The sequence below is a fragment of the Haliotis rubra genome, unplaced genomic scaffold, assembly GCF_003918875.1.
Source record: "Haliotis rubra isolate DU_JTF1 unplaced genomic scaffold, ASM391887v1 Scf46, whole genome shotgun sequence".
Classification (NCBI taxonomy): Eukaryota; Metazoa; Mollusca; class Gastropoda; order Lepetellida; family Haliotidae; genus Haliotis; species Haliotis rubra.
In genome coordinates this window covers 1,622,135-1,639,669 of record NW_025767146.1, presented here as the reverse complement: position 1 = coordinate 1,639,669, position 17,535 = coordinate 1,622,135, and the positions used below count along the sequence as shown (strand labels likewise).

General features: G+C 43.1%; 1 protein-coding gene across 5 annotated transcripts in view; it reads right to left on the bottom strand.

Moving 5' to 3' along the window:
* Positions 1-582: 582 nt before the first annotated feature.
* The window catches only part of LOC124290186 (neuronal acetylcholine receptor subunit alpha-10-like), a 200,625-nt gene continuing 183,672 nt past the window's right edge, over positions 583-17,535 (bottom strand). For all 5 annotated transcript variants that reach the window (XM_046726881.1, XM_046726886.1, XM_046726882.1 and 2 more), the window contains 3 exons: positions 15,397-15,483; positions 4,504-4,622; positions 583-2,163 (listed from right to left, as the gene is read on the bottom strand). In XM_046726881.1, the coding sequence (XP_046582837.1) occupies positions 1,672-2,163; positions 4,504-4,622; positions 15,397-15,483 (698 nt within the window). In that variant the 3' untranslated portion in view covers positions 583-1,671. The remainder of the gene's footprint in view (positions 2,164-4,503; positions 4,623-15,396; positions 15,484-17,535) is intronic.

Sequence of the window (17,535 nt, the reverse complement as noted above, 5' to 3'; positions counted from 1 at the left end):
TTCAAGTTCAAATATCTACCAAGAAAGTCATCAACATACAGGAAAGAGCGGTGCAACTGATAAACTGGACTTTTAAGATGTTGTACAGTGGGTGACGTTCTAAGATGCTGCAATTACATATTGTTTGGAAATGAATAATGTAACTTCATGTTGGAGGTAACCAGGAGCAAATGTCATGATACAGTATAATGTCACATGTTTACAACTGGTTACCTGTCTTATTGCGGGACTAATGATACGCTAGGGTATGTGGGATGTCATGGCTACCGGTCTCTAGACAATCAAATACAGGAAATAAAAGTGTTTACATACGATTCGCACACTTTGAAAGTTAAATTGTTTGGAAGGCCAAGAAGGACGTTCAGAGAACATCGAACAGGAAACAAAGACCACGTGCATGCATAACGTCTACATGTTCTCTAGTGCGTGAACTACACGTGAGTATTAGATCGTTTACGTCAATGAGGCAGTCGAGAACCACGTGATTTGTTGTGTATACTGACCATAGGTGCATGAACAGGTAATAAATATATTTTCGGAAGATGTGTTTGTGTGTGTGGCTAATGCATAATATAATCCGCGTTGAAACACACCAGTGTATATGCTGAAAACTATACACAACTTACATATATACAGCTGGATGGTGAGCCTTCTGTTGCCTTCTGTCAACATAAACAATGTGTTGTCACTCTCATCTTTCTCGAGAGAAACACAAACGTAATATTAGCAGTTCTCGTCTTTCGGGGACACGTCAACATAACACTGTTGTTATCTATTCCTTGACAATCACTAGCTTAATACCACGCTTATCTATCCCTTGACAATCACTAGCTTAATACCACGCTTATCTTTCCTCGAGAAACACTAGCATAATACTAACGTAATCTTTCCCTGGAGACACATGCTCCACTGGGTATGGAAAATATGTCATTTACACCGAGTTAGGCAGCAGAAGGCATTTCCTGGATAGAGACAATTAGCATCTCTCTACTCTGCTGTGGCAGGTGCTTGCGATGATTGACTCATCTGCATAGCTAACAATCTGTCAGGAATGACCGGTTAACAGTGAATGACGATCCACAATTTTACAGCGAATGACGAGTATTGACAGGCTACCTATCTGTGGCTGAGTGACGATATTAGGTGGCTAATTATTTGTCAAGTGAGCCGCAGGTTGGTTGTGGCGACGTGAAGCTGGTGCACACGTTGGGTCCAAAATTGCAGCCCCGGATGACGGCAGCAGTAACACCTGCACAGTCAATCTGTGCCTTGAGAGTGGAAAGATTCACAGCGTTGTTCATAGTATTCGATGTCTCTGGGAGGAGATATCCCTCAAACAGTCAACAGTCTGTAGTGGAATGTTCATTCTGTACCAAATATCGGCCGACCACGACAACGGTCACCTAACTTCAAACCGTTCCGCTCTATCCTCACCTACACTATTTTCCTTCGGTTCTATATACAGTATCATTGATTAAAGCTCTTACGTCATGAATTGCAACTGTCCTTCAAAAGTTCAAGGTCAGCGTCGAGTTGGTCCTCTAGGCTTGTCAGTATGTACAACGTGCCACCCAGGGTGGCCCTAGTCTTATATACACAGTCGCGCCCTCGTTACTAGCAGCAATATATCGTTAGTTCATCTGATGGACACATAGTGGACACCGACTGACTTCACTCCATCATAGCGGTGTCTTGAGTCTGCAGCTGACCGAGGAATATCACCCCTAAGCCGACAATATTGACGGACAGATAAAATATGAAGATCATTCTGTCTGTCACACACGCGATAACTCTCCACTCGCGAACATATTTCTCTTTTTCCTCCATTTTGGCTTTCTTGTCCCTCACTTTTTCCAGGATATCTCTAATAGCTTTAATCTCGTCCAGGAGAGGCCCTGATGCCATCCCAGCCCTGCCCGTGTCGTCTGCCGACTGGTAGCTGCCCGCATCACCGCCATTTTCTGTCTGGTTTTTGCTGCCCTCAACGCCGTTGTCAAGGAGACGCACCTGCGCAAAGCGGATGTCTGTATATGGGTACTGGCCCCGCGCTTCGCCTCCAACTCTGCCCGTGTTCCAAGATTTTTTGGGTGTGAATGGACTGTAGTCTGGTTCGACAATCTTGTTCCGCAGACACAAACCCCTAGCCACCACGTCGATCATGAACTGGAAGAAAAGAAAACTATTTCAAAACTCTTTTATCATCGACGTACTTTAAACTTACCACGCTATATCGGGAAATCTCACAGGTCCCTCTGTCCTGTGCTACTTTTCTAACACAATCTTAGCAATATCTGGACGGCAGTCACCTGGAGTGGGCTTCACGCATTGTAACCATGTAGGAAATCAAACCAAAATCCCCGGCGTGACGAACGAGCGCTATAACCACTGGGCTACCCAAATGCCCGATGAACAGGTGAACATGTACGTGTCGATGAATGTGTTTCGTTTGGATGCATTTTTACCTCTAAGGATACATGATACTAATACGAGGCATTGAGAGTAGATGATTACGTTTGGACCAGACAAACCAGTGATCGTTTGAGCAAATAAAAACAACTCATGAATTATTTCGAATTTTTCAAGCTAAGGCAATCTGTTGCAAGCTGGAATATTTGCTACTTGCGCCAAGATCTGCACCCGAGAAAGCTCAGCACAAGCTCGAGCCTGAAACTTCGGCATTTACACGCTATGTCAATTGTTTTAGCAGACGCAAAATAAAATTCTGTTCTTAACATCATATCAATCTATGAATTTAGCATCACATATATGACATTCGGAGGCATGGCGTTATCTTTGGGGGCGACCAGAAGTCGTTAATCAGAAAAGGATAAGCCATCATAAGGACCCGCATTTACGAAATGTGTCTGTAATAATAATTAATATATGATGAAACATATGTCCTGACAGACTTTGTTCATTTCCAAACTAAACTCTTTAGTATTTACAAGAATAGAAAAAATCACAGTTATTCACATTCCTCATTTGTGAATACTGAGCCAAAAGATCCTTTCGGTCACCATGCACTTTCTGATTCAGCTGAGAGTCATGTGCAATCACCTAAATTAAAGGGGTTTAAGTATGAATGTCCGTTTGGTGTGTGAAAACAGCTGTTAAATGTATTAGTTTCCGAACAGCAAAGAACAAGGCTAGGAGGGCAAACATCCAGGTTGGTCCCCACAATTGTTACACCAGTTTTTGAGATTTAAGATACATTATGGGCAAACTAATGTCAGATTTATTTGTTTTAAATACTTATGAGCGAATTCATACATATAAACGTTAAACTTGATTTCTGCAATATCATTTAAATTTTTATCATTTAAGAGGTTTTTCTAAACGTGTGCTTCCTTTATCCACAACGTCAGCAGGTCTGAGCCCCTACGTGTTGCAACAACATACCAAAGCTGCAGTGTAGTTGACATTAAAACCAATAATGGAGGCGCAACAATGCGACAAGCTGAGGCAACAATGCTACAACGGACAAGTGTCACATTCGTTCAAGATCGCTCTTTAGGGATGCATTATTCTGTTTTTGCAATGACCGCAGGGCGACAATACGACTACGTCCGTTTTCAGATTCCATATTTGTTTTGGTGAGACGACACATGCTCAAATTCATGTCGTCAACAGCATCGGTAAAGAAAACTAACGTTATAGACACAGACAGACAACGACAGGCATTCTGCAGTCACACTTTGAACATCATCCCAAAAGCTAAAATGAAACTAAAAATAACTATTTCCAAATAAAGCATAGCTCCTTCAAATCTATATAATCTAGAAGAATGTTTGTTAAATGGCAAACAGACCATACACTGTATAACCACGTAAGGCAGATTATAACTGATTCGACTATGAAAGTTTATGTGTGTATCTGTGACATCTGCGTCCATCTACCAGAGTACATTCTCCGTGGAATCTGTATGTATGCCCGATGGTGTTGTCTGTTCTGTAATCCTTCTTTGATTTGCTCAATACAAGACACTGAGCGCGTAGCAGACATAAATTACCATTTTCTAGCGCCGCTTGCAAGATTTCCTCATACTTGTAACGAACCCCATTCTATAATTCTGCAAGAGTCGCCGGTGGTAACCCGGTTTATATACTAAAGGATGTCGGCATGTCAAATTAACATGGTGTGAAATTCCACCGGTGCACTGAATCTCGTACATATTGTACAAGGATTAGTCTTTGAAAGTTAGTCAGTTTCGTTGGGTCCTCTTCCCTACATGTCTGTTTCAGGACATTAAAAGGAAGTGATGTCATTTTAAGTGATTTCAGATAAATGATTATTAATAACAGATAAACATTACGAATCATCGTTTCAGTAGACCAATACTGACGGAGCACATTATCAAATATTCAAGCTATGGGACTATTTTACGAAATTTAAACACACGAGGATGACGGGTAACATTGAGAGCAGTAAAGGTAACAACCGCTTCCGTAAACAGTTACACTGTTAGTGTTATTCTACACAAGACTTCTTAAGCTTGATACTGACCACACGGAGCCATCGTGGAGCTCGATTGATTCTGACTCCCCTGAAGAACATATTGGCCACCATGCACGACAGCACTGTCGACAGCGTGATCAGCGTCATGTTCAAGCAGAAAAATGTTCCTGGAAAAGAAATCAAATACTACTGAATACATGACATATAGATTAATACAAACACAATAATATCTTGCAACTTACATCATTCTCACCGTAGACATCACAACAGAAAGTCCATTCTAATAATTAGAACGCATAAAAATACTTTGAATATCACCACGATGATTAAACTCTAGATACAGTCACAGATATTATACGCTGGACACACTTTTGCACGACAATCCTATCGTGAATGAAACAGCAAACACCAAGCTAACCCAACGCTAACGCCATCTCTATATAGATAACACAGTGAAAAGACGCACGGACATTGACTTCCACCTCTGAGACACAGCTCCCCAAATTAATTGATGAACACCACTCTGACAATCTAACTATGAACACCACCCAGGCGATCCAACTATGAACACCACCTGGACAATCATCAAATGACCACCATCCCCAGAATCTGACAATGACCACCTCCCACACAACCCGACTATGAACACAATCCTACAATCCGACAATGAACACAATCCCGACAATCTGACAATGACCACCAAGACATTCTGTGAGTGTGAGTGAGTGAGTTTAGTTTTACGCCGCTTTTAGCAATATTCCAGCAATATCACGACGGGGGACACCATCCCGACAATCTGACAATGAACACCATCCCGACAATCTGACAATGACCATCAAGATAATCCCATAATGACCACCAAAACAATCCGACAGTGAACTCCATCCCGACAATCAGATAATGAACATCATCCTCACAATCTGACAATGAACACCAAGTCAATTCGATGTCCACTGAACACCATTCCGACAAATCTGACAATGAACACCTTCCCGACAATCTGACAATGAACAAATTCAACCAAGGACACGGAGACGACAATCAGCCCACATTCCGGCATGCCTTCCTCAGCGTAATGAGAGTGACATCCCGTTCCCTATTTATCGTTTACGATGTTCAAGTCTTCATCGAAGTTATTTTGCTCTCAGAATAATACAGCTTATCTCGAAATAGTCTGCATGGACCGTGGAATTTCTGTAAAAGAGAAAGCAAGGGCATCCCTAATACCATTACCAGTCTTCGTAAACAGGTCAGCACAAGGACACCAAATCTGGTGCATCTTGATTATCTTAAACAAACGGCCCTACGACCCGAGGTATAGGTGACCAACTTTAATTAGTGTTGAGGTATCATCTGTAGAGCAAAGCCATAACTTCAGACACAATAACTTTATCGTATATCTCCAAGGAAAAACAAGCAATAAGCCACACAGCGACATATTAACTGCAAGAGAAGGCCGCCCTATGAGCTACGAGCCGGTGGCAGCAAATTGTTTGGAGAGGCTTTAATATTCATTCACTACTATACTTGCAAGACCTCCCCTTGGGACCCTCGAAGGTGAGATGGCATCAAGACTTCATTTTCTGGAGAAATCCGCACCCGACACACATGACCCGAAATAAATAAATATTGCGGAGGAAAGCCATCTTAGTTAGCCGGGGATGTTATAAGCCTGGGGGCAAACAGACGGATTTAATAACCAAACGATGGTGGTAAACGACTGTGACAACCTATATGGCGTATCTGAGTGTGCGATAACACAACAGGATGGACAGGTGACTGTGATAACACACAGGATGGACAGGTGACTGTGATAACACAACAGGGTGGATAGGTGAATGTGATAACACAACAGGGTGGATAGGTGAATGTGATAACACACAGGATGGACAGGTGACTGTGATAACACAACAACAGGGTGGATAGGTGACTGTGATAACACAACAGGGTGGATAGGTGACAGGGTGGATAGGTGACTGTGATAACACAACAGGGTGGATAGGTGACTGTGATAACACAACAGGGTGGATAGGTGACTGTGATAACACAACAGGGTGGATAGGTGACTGTGATAACACAACAGGATGGACAGGTGACTGTGATAACACAACAGGGTGGATAGGTGACTGTGATAACACAACAGGGTGGATAGGTGACTGTGATAACACACAGGATGGATAGGTGACTGTGATAACACAACAGGGTGGATAGGTGACTGTGATAACACAACAGGGTGGATAGGTGACTGTGATAACACAACAGGGTGGATAGGTGACTGTGATAACACAACAGGGATAGGTGACTGGATAGGTAGGTGACTGTGATAACACAACAGGATGGACAGGGGACTGTGATAACACAACAGGGTGGACATGTGACTGTGATAACACAACAGGGTGGATAGGTGACTGTGATAACACAACAGGTGACTGTGATAACACAACAGGGTGGATGGATAGGTGACTGTGATAACACAACAGGGTGGATAGGTGACTGTGATAACACAACAGGGTGGATAGGTGACTGTGATAACACAACAGGGTGGATAGGTGACTGTGATAACACAACAGGATGGATAGGTGACTGTGATAACACAACAGGGTGGATAGGTGACTGTGATAACACAACACAGGTGACTGTGATAACACAACAGGATGGACAGGTGACTGTGATAACACAACAGGGTGGATAGGTGACTGTGATAACACAACAGGGTGGATAGGTGACTGTGATAACACAACAGGGTGGATAGGTGACTGTGATAACACAACAGGGCGGACAGGTGACTGTGATAACACAACACACAACAGGGCGGACAGGTGACTGTGATAACACAACAGGGTGGACAGGGGACTGTGATAACACACGGGATGGACAGGTGACTGTGATAACACAACAGGGTGGATAGGTGACTGTGATAACACAACAGGGTGGATAGGTGACTGTGATAACACAACAGGATGGATATGTGACTGTGATAACACAACAGGGCGGACAGGTGACTGTGATAACACAACAGGGTGGATAGGTGACTGTGATAACACAACAGGGCCGACATGGTGTGATAACACAATGTGACTATGATAACACAACAGGGCCGACAGGTGACTGTGATAACACAACAGGGTGGATAGGTGACTGTGATAATACAACAGGGCCGACATGTGACTGTGATAACACAACAAGGCCGACAGGTGACTGTGATAACACAACAGAGTGGATAGGTGACTGTGATAACACAACATGGCGACAAACAGCTGAGATCGATAATGCATGGTTACGAGACAGTTGTGGAACAGTTCGCTCCAAGTAAAGACACAAAAACAAATCCCATCTATTTGGAACTATATAAATAGTTGGGAAACTTCACCAACAACTTGCGTTTCTGTCGTGAAATTCCCTCCTCAGCACTGTTTACTATCGGAACTTATGCATGATTCGAAAGCACTTTCACATCCATGTTGATTTGGTTATCAAGCTCTGGCTGTTCCATGCTGTTCAACATGAAGAACAACCTCCACCACCAGAACCCGTGGCAGTCGACCAATCAGGAAGTTACAGATTGTCCCGAATACCAGTATAAAGTTTACCTAGACAACATCTTTCATGGACAGGCCTCCCCAGGAGATTACATGTTGCATGCCATGATAACTGTGACAAATAGAGCTAAATACAGATCGGCGCAGGGAAATTGTGTTATCTAACATGTGTCCCGACACAAGCGATACAGACATTCCGCTTTAGGAGTATTGTGTCGGTTAGAGGAGTGAAGCTATTACACAATGCTCAGACCGTACGCTCCAGCGTGAAATGTGTGTTCTTGTGCAAGTGACAGTGTTCATCAAGGCGGCGGTACATGCTCCGACTGTAAACTGTGTAGTTAGACCAAATCACATTTCAAAACCTAGAAACGTACAGTGCATTTGTACTTCACCCAAATTAAATATATCGTCTTAACAAAAACGTTCGAACATAAATCCAAGAAATTACGTAATACAACACCCCAGGAATTTTTATTTCAAAACTGTAAATTACAGTAATTAGTTCTCTTATAGTTTTATTTTTATATAAAATTCTGGGGTCGTAGTTATAGTCTGAAAGGTATTTCCAGTTATCAGGATTCAAACCCGAACACGCCACATGATTCTCACAAATAATTCACACCTCAATACCCATTGCAATAGGTTTCTAATAAGCAGGGGCGGTAGGATAGCCTAGTAGTTAAAGCTTTCGCTCGTAACGCCGAAGACCCGGATTCGATTCCCTACGTTGGTGCAGTGTATGGAGCCCATTTCTGGTGTCAATCGCCGTGTGTTGCTGGAATATTGCTAAAGGCGGCGTAAAACAATACTCACTCACTCTACTCAAGAGAGGGAGCGAGAAAGTACCAGAATATATCATTAGCGCGAAATAAAATAATATGTTGTCTTACTTATCATAAAGCCACACAATATTGTTTGAATGATTCCGACAAACATTCCCGTCCACACTGAAATGAAAATATTTGAAATCTGCTTGTTTTATCCTTATAGAAACTGTGGGACATTGTTATCTTTATTTTGATATACTGTACACTTAAAGGTATCATGGTGCGACCACCAACACGTGGGCAACAGCGACGTGGACATACCAACAACATACCATAGCCATCGTGGACAAATGAACACATGAATTATTTATTACAACACCAGTGACCAGACATATAAGCCTTCATTTCGTACCTAAACAAGACCACAATACCGGAGTAGTAAATTCAGGACCCAATCAGGAACTGACGCAAGGCAGAACAAATACGCACCTGTTGACGTCATTAGTAGGTTCTCTTCTTTAGTATTATTATGATGTACCCACTTTTAAGTCACTAATTTCAGTACGGAGCTCTGCAAATTACAGTGACACTGGCTCGCTTAATTTGCTCCTCTATCAAAGGAAGCTTGCGCGTGCATGCCACTCATATAATTTACTTAAGAGCTTGGTCGTCATTTGTTACGGGGCTTGTCAGTTGAAGCAATTATTTGCTAAACTAGGTTGGAGGTTTTATAATTTAGAGACACGGTTCCCAACAACTTGTAAGATGGTATTTACATGGAAGGATATGATGTGTAATCAACGTATACCGAGGTGGTTGTACCCACTGGGCACGTACACTATAAGCACATAGGGGTTCCAGTAAATACTGACATGTACACACACACACACACACACACACACACACACACACACACACACACACACACACACACACACACACGCACGCACGCACGCACGCACGCACGCACGCACGCACGCACGCACACACACACACACACACCCTCCCCCTTGTGTATGACAGGGCACAATTACAAAATTAGTCTGCAAAAAGTATATACACGCCAGTGCAACATAATATCCTCAGAAACAGATTCCATTTGGTGCAATGTGCAAAATGGTGAAATTCATAATTTATGTATAGGAAACTGAAACTTCGCGATGACACCGGGTGTTAGGACAAACATGTCCTGCCCTACTGGTATTATGTCGTTCACACAGTTTACCTGATAGGTAAGTCATAACAGCCCGACAGAACAGAAACAATATCTGAATGTGACGCACATTGAAAATCCCAGTAAAACATAGCTCATTATACGTTCAGTAAACATACCCGTGAAGATCCGGGTTAGAATATTGATCTTCAGTAACTAACGGGATCGGGATGACACATGTCATCGGTTCCCAATTGCACAGATCGATGCTCATGTTGTTGAACACTGGATTGTCTGGTCCAGACTCGATTATTTACAGACCGCCGCCATATGGCTGGAATATTGCTGAGTGCGGCGTAAAACTAAACTCACTCACTCACTCAGTAAACACCCCTCACCCTGAAGAATGGCTGACAACAACCATTAGGCTTACCATACAGTTTCCCTCAACTATCTCCGTGAACGTTAAGCCCAGGATAAACACTCACCGTTTGACCTTAAGCTAACGAACATAATCCTTCTTCAAACTATTGCAAGGATTATCGTACTATCCTCACAGCAACATGTCAGTACATAAGTGCTTCTTAAGTTAACTGCACGTAAGTGACGCGATAAAGCATCCGTAATTTTACTGACCCTCGCGTAGACGACAATTATATATCACCATTTAGTAAGGTCAAGCAAAGACAAATTCACCAACTATGGCCACCCGATCAGTTATGTTCCCTCACACACAGGTTGGTGGAGTCCGGTGTGGTCCAGTGTGGTCCGGCGTGGTCCTGTGTGATCCAACCCAGACGAGTCCAACCCGACGATTTGAAGTAGCCAATAGTTGTTAGCTCTCTGGTTACAACTCATAACTGATTGTTCCATAAAAACAAAATGTGTCTCAGAAAACGATGCCTTTCCATCACAACTTGTATATATGTAACGTTTTGCAAAGAACAAATTCGACCATAACGCAAAAGAATCTGAAAATATATCAACCCCTTTATGACTTTCTACCTGCAGTTTTTACTGTTTGGATCTGATACATGATTCACAATAAGAGGTGGTACGGGAGGGACCATTGGCACTAGAGCCTTTCCTAACACCTGACCAAATAGATAAGTGATGACTTCCCGTGCCCAGTTTAAAACTTTCAACCAACTTTACATCCTGAATGTCTTGAAGAATGATGAAAGTTATCTACATAAAGTAAAATAGTATCACACTTATTTAAACGTGGATCGGGCGCTGTGTATAGCCCGCCTTCAGATGACACATGACGCCCCCGTTCCGCTAGCGGGCTGGCTTCGCTTCCAAGCTTAGTATTCTTGCAAGGTTTCCATTAGAAATTTTAAACTAGGTTTGTCTGCAATAGACAGGTAGTGGTTGCCAAGGGGAACTGCGATATTCGGGTTGTTATTCTGTTATGAAAAAATGCCCCTTGTGGACTGCCAAATATCAATTGTTTTTGTTGTAAGCTACATGGCCGTCTTTCGTCTTGTGTGACAAGCCGGTAAAGGTTATTGTTTTTCCCATTCAGTGACAAGTCGGTGTGTATTGCCATGGAAACCGTTGCTGAGAAATAGATTTAGAGACTAAAATTTAATTTAAGCGGTGTAATGTCCCTAAATGGCGCATCGAACTTGCTCGGTGGTAGACACGATCCATATTGCAGTTTGGGAATGTCAAAAGGGACGAAGTGAACGGTGGACGAGGCAAACGGCAGGAAGAGGGGTGTGAAGGGCGAAGGTGGGGGGAGGGAGGATGGGTGAGGGTGATTGACGAGACGGATGGGAGATCGAGGAGACGGGTGGGTACTGGAGGAGACGGAATGGGTGATTTAGGAGACGGGTGGGGGTGGGTGGAGGAGACATAACGGTAATGAGGAGACAAGGTTGGCGGAGGGTGGAGGAATGAGGAGGGCGAGGGGAGGGAGGATGGATGAGGGTGATTGAGGAGAGGGGGTGGCAGTTGTGATATGGAGGAGACGGGGTGGGTGATTGAGGAGACGGGTTGGGGAAGTAGACGAGATGGGTGATGGAGGAGACGGGTGGGTGTTGAAGGAGATGGCTGGGTGATGGAGGAGAAGGGTGGGTGATGGAGGAGACGGGATGTGATGGAGAAGACAGGATGGGTGATGGAGGAAACGGGTGGGTGATGGAGGAGACGGGTGGGGGAAAGAGACGGGACGGGTGATGGAGGAGACGGGTAGGGGAGGAGACGGGATGGGTGATGGAGGAAACGGATGGGTGATGGAGGAGACGGGTAGTGATGGAGGAGACGGGTGGGGGGAAGGAGACGGTAGGGTAATGGTTGAGGCAGGTGAGTGATGGAGAAGACAGGATGTGTCATTGAGGAAACGTGTGGGTTATGAAGGAGACGTGTGGGCGATGGAGGTGACATGTGGGTGATGGAGGAGACGGGGTGGATGATGGAGGAGACGTGTGGGTGGTGGAAGAGACATGTGGGTAATAGAGAGGACGGGTATGTGATGGAGGGAACGGGGTGAGAGATGGAGGATACGGATGGGTGTTGGATTAGACGCACCGGGTGGGGAAAGGAGACGGGGTGGATGATGGAGGAGACGGGTGGATGATAGAGGAGACGGGTGAGTGATGAAGGAGACGGGTGGATGATGGAGGAGACGGGTAGATGATGGAGGAGACGGGTTGGGTGATGGAGGAGAAGGGGGTGGGTGATGAGGAGGCGGGTGAGTGAGTGATGGAGGAGACGGAGCGGTGATGGAGGAGACGGGATGGGTTATGGAGGAGACGGGTGGGTGAGGTGAGGTGAGGTGAAATTGGGTTTTACGTCGTACTAGAGAATATTTCGCTCATATGACGACGTGCATGCGTGTGTATGTGTATGTGTATGTGCGGCTGCTTGTACTAGCCCAGACTTAAGCTGGTTTTATAGCGCTAGCCCACTGAGATACCATGCCGCAGTGAAGCATGAATACCCCACTCAGACACATTATACTGACTCCGAGCCGACCAGTCCTTGTTGTACCCATTAATGCCGAGCGTCAGGCAGGGACCAACAAGTACCATATTTTAACGTCTTTTGGTATGACGCGGTCGGGGATCGAACCCGCGACCTTCCGCACTCCGGGCGGACGCTCTAACCACTACGCCACGGAGGCGGTCGGAGACGGGTGGGTGATGGATTAGACGGATGGGTGATGGAGGAGACGGGGTGGGGGTGGAAGTGGAGGTGGAGGTACAATCGATTAGATGCAGACATCTTCCCCTTGTAAGTCAGATATAATGTACCACATTGTGTGCGCCGGCAATATCAGCATGTATCATGTCTCATGAATGTTCCCTGAAACGGGTCCATTAACTTATTTGTTTCAAGCAAATGTACTGGCTGCCTTGATTTCGGATAAGTGGGTTTTGACAGGTTTCCTGCTCGCTGATCAGTGGGCGAGTTTCAGATTTTTGTTTCGAGGAGTCTACAAACATAAATGAATGCAGAACCATTACGTCTGATCTTTGAAGATGAACATGGCTTTTGTTGTTCTGTATTTTAATTACGTCATTAATGTGAAAACACCATTACAAGTAAGGTGATTTTGAGTATTTTACCTTCAAAATCGGATTAAAAAAACGATTTAAAGGTTTTGAGCTTCTGTTAAAATTACAAAGCTGGAACACGGCGCAACGTGCAGATTTTCAACATTTAAATGGAGGTTGGATTGTCCACAGACGAATCAGGATGTGAGATCGGCCTTGTGAACTAAAACATGTTTGAATGATCCCTAGCACGACTAGATCATCTCATTAATCAGCATGGCATACTCATTAGTCAAACTTTGGCTCAAATGAGCTGAACTTGATCCATTTGTGGCACAGCTTCACATAAACCTCCCCAACTCTCATTAACAACCACTTCGTCAGCACCTACAACACGGTCGACCATAACGCAACATCACCGAACAGGGTGCCTCCCTGACAGTGCATCTTGGCCCCTGTGGAGATCCAGATTACAGTTGGTCTACAACGAGCTGTGCTTGTCTCACTCCCCGCCCAGACACCTCCGACCCAAACGACGTACCTCTGTGAATATGTGGGTTTAGAGTTTTTCTTCACCAACCCATACTAGAAGGCGGCTCATGCGATCGGGTGGTGAGTCCTGGTTGATGAATGGATTGTATGCCCCAAACAAAGAAACAAACACAACTGGATTTGACCTTATTCAAATACCCAGTCTGACGTCAGATGAATTCTTACAAACAAAAACTCCCTTCGAGTCGTTTATCATATTAAATGTCCAGATAATCGCATTACAGCATGGCTGCTCAGCAAAAATATTTAAATTGGAAATGTATTGTTCAGTACAATAGTATGGAAATGTTCAGACAATAAATATCCACATAAACTTTGTCTGTCAGACGAAACAGAGAAACCAAGCTTGGTAAAACGACATGATATAGATATATTGTAAGATACTTCTATTGTACATCTCAACATTCAAGCAGGCAGCTGACAGAAAACAGTGACGTTCCTGATCCAAACCTTACGTCCCCGTGGTATTCATGAAAGTAAGATTTCAGCATAATTCCTTGCATCCGTGATCTGCTGTATGTTGTCACCGGGAGCTCGCCACACCAGGAAATATCATGTCCTGGACGGGATGCACTACGCTTCCTCATTCTGGCCAAAATTGATATTGTATAGAACACACACGAATAAGGATATTCTATCATTTCCTGTGCTACTTGCGAGAAGCAACCATAAGCCTGGTGTAGTCTGGAGTATGAGCGGACTGTAGAGTCCGAGTGGGTCACCAGGTTACCTATATCCAAACTCTTGTTGTTTATCCATCCATCTCTACTATCATCTGTCGGAATGGTTGGAGGGGCTTGTATCAATTTACGTACTTTATACTTCACATTTTACACAATTACGTAAGGACTACAGTGAATTGTACATTTAAACATATTGCATTATGATCACAAAAGAGACAAAAGAGGTAGTAGAATTTATTCTCACCCATATGTGTAATAACCATATGAATATTATATGCATCAAACAGACAGTGTATATATACATGCATGTGTGTATCATATGCTCATATAGACATGTATATTCCACTCTCCCCACTACTAATTACACGTACATGCCACTCGCTCAACTCCAAATATACACATTATAGTATTCTGCTTGGAAATGGGGAGTGACTAATGTTGCATTGAGCTTACTGCAGAAAACTGGCACACTACAAGTATAGTAATTCTAATATCGATACAGTCAGCACTGTTCAAGGTATATCACGACGGCTCATGCATGGTAAGTCTGGAAAGGACAGACTAGAGACTGAGACGATGAGCAACCTCCCACATCACTGAGTCACTGAGAGTAACCAGAACAGTCGATTTTGGCGATTCTAGCCACAGCCAAAATTTATATCGGGCGAATTCTACACAGTAACATACACACTACTCTCCCCAAGAACCCTGTACAAGTACATACGATAGTGCCAGACTTACCTATAAGGGGTATAGATGCTGCAGCTTTCGGCGTCGAGTCGGCCAGAAGCAGCAGTAGCACGAAGAATGCGAGAAAAATGTTCATTCCTGGAATGAGAGAGAACATGAGATTACATGGAATTGCTTCTGTTGAAATGCAAAGACTGTGTACTGAAGTGAAAAAAAACAAGCCTGTGAAGGTAAAAATTGACTGAACAGGGAGAAAAATGTAATAGCCTGATAGGAGAACGGTGTAATGGCAGAGCCCTGTATTAGAAAGAACTAATGTTGTTTGAGAGCTCTAGGATACGAAATCGTTCACATGCCTTAAATGAACATATGACTGAAGAACAACACGATTAAAGAATAGCTGTAATTGGAGATCTGTCTGACACAAACTTGATAACAGAACTAGATGTGATACAAAGCCGTACTTCGGAAGTGAAACATATCGTAGTAAACATATTGTAATAAAAGAATGGAGAACACCGTAATGGAGAAATGATTTACTTGGAAGGCATGGTAAGAGAAGAATAATTTACTTGGAGGGCATGGTAAGAGAAGAATAATTTACTTGGTGGACATTGTAATAGATGAAATGATGTAATGGAAGGACATTGTTACAGAAGAATGATGCGAGAGAGGACTTTGTAATAGAAAATGATGTGATGGAAGGACATTGTTACAGAAGAATGATGCGAGAGAGGACTTTGTAATAGAAAATGATGTAATGGAAGGACATTGTTACAGAAGAATGATGCGAGAGAGGACTTTGTAATAGAAAATGATGTGATGGAAGATCTATGTAACAGATGAAGAAACTGCTCTCTGAACGAAATATGTATCGAGTTTATGATCATTGTGTTGAGTAGAACAGAACTTCTGATCAGCCCTTCGCTTGAATGAAGTCGGTTGGTCTGAACAGTGAAACAGGGGGTTTTCTTTGTGCTGATCATGACCAGTTACTTCCTGCTCGAAACTGTAAATTGGTTATTATTCGCTTTTATTTTCAGGAGAATACTTGGATTTGTTGCCAGGAACACAGGCTATCTGACTCACTGGGTAGTGCAGAAGACTACAATTCTCCGAATAGTTCCTGGTAACCTACAAGGTGGTGCTTCCTGGGAGATATCCCATTCGTTGTCTCGGCTGAGCTGATGACCAGCCTGTTTGGGCCAGGATCAACCGAACACACTTTGTTACATATAAATATTTTAACTTGAAATCATTGACGAATGTCACAAAGTCATGCTGATGCATTATGAACAGCAAATTGTGAGAAAATGTTAATTCTTTCTACATACCGCTAATGCTAGAACTAAAGCCGAACGGCATTTCACTTACCAATCAGGAACATTTGCAATATAGTTGCACTAACCGAGAAGTATTGATTGAGAAACAATCTTCACCAAAAGCATTCATTTATCCTTCTCAACCATTAACTGCCAAACAACGAAGATTTATTTTATGAAATGATTTGTCTATGAGGACGGTTACTTCTTACAGAAGCCATTGGAATCCCAACACAACCAATGCCTTCAAGATTTGGTGGTCCTGAATAGAATAGCTAATTTCTGGTCGATCATTTCCATGGATCGCATCTTGAAACATAATCTCTCGGCATACGGATAAATTATTTTTAGAAATGATTATGCTAATGTTTTTGAGAGCTTGAAGCAAGTTTGATTCTGATAACGCAAACTAACAACATATTTGAAACTGATATTTTCCTATTTCAAATGTTTTGATAACTTCATCAATGCTGAACTTCATATATCTAGGTACAGTTCGGAAAACGGTCATGCTCATGAACTGTATAAACGGACGTATATGCAATATTTTAAAGAAGCTGCATTATTTAATGTTAAGCCACTGAAACCAAGCATTTTGGTATTCCGTATTACAGAATACACCCATATGTATAATTTTCAAAATCAGCGAACGGCACTGTCCATGACGGAGCACCTTGACAAGAAGCATGATAACTACCTATCTGGCCAATAATGTGCATAAACATTGCATCTGAATGAAGGTACAATGGAACTGTGTCTCAAACAGAAATTTATTAAGTAAACGAAACCTGTCCTCAAAAACAATGCAGTCACTTGTATCTAAAACAGTTCAGTGTAATTCATGAGGAATATACAGTATTTTAACAAA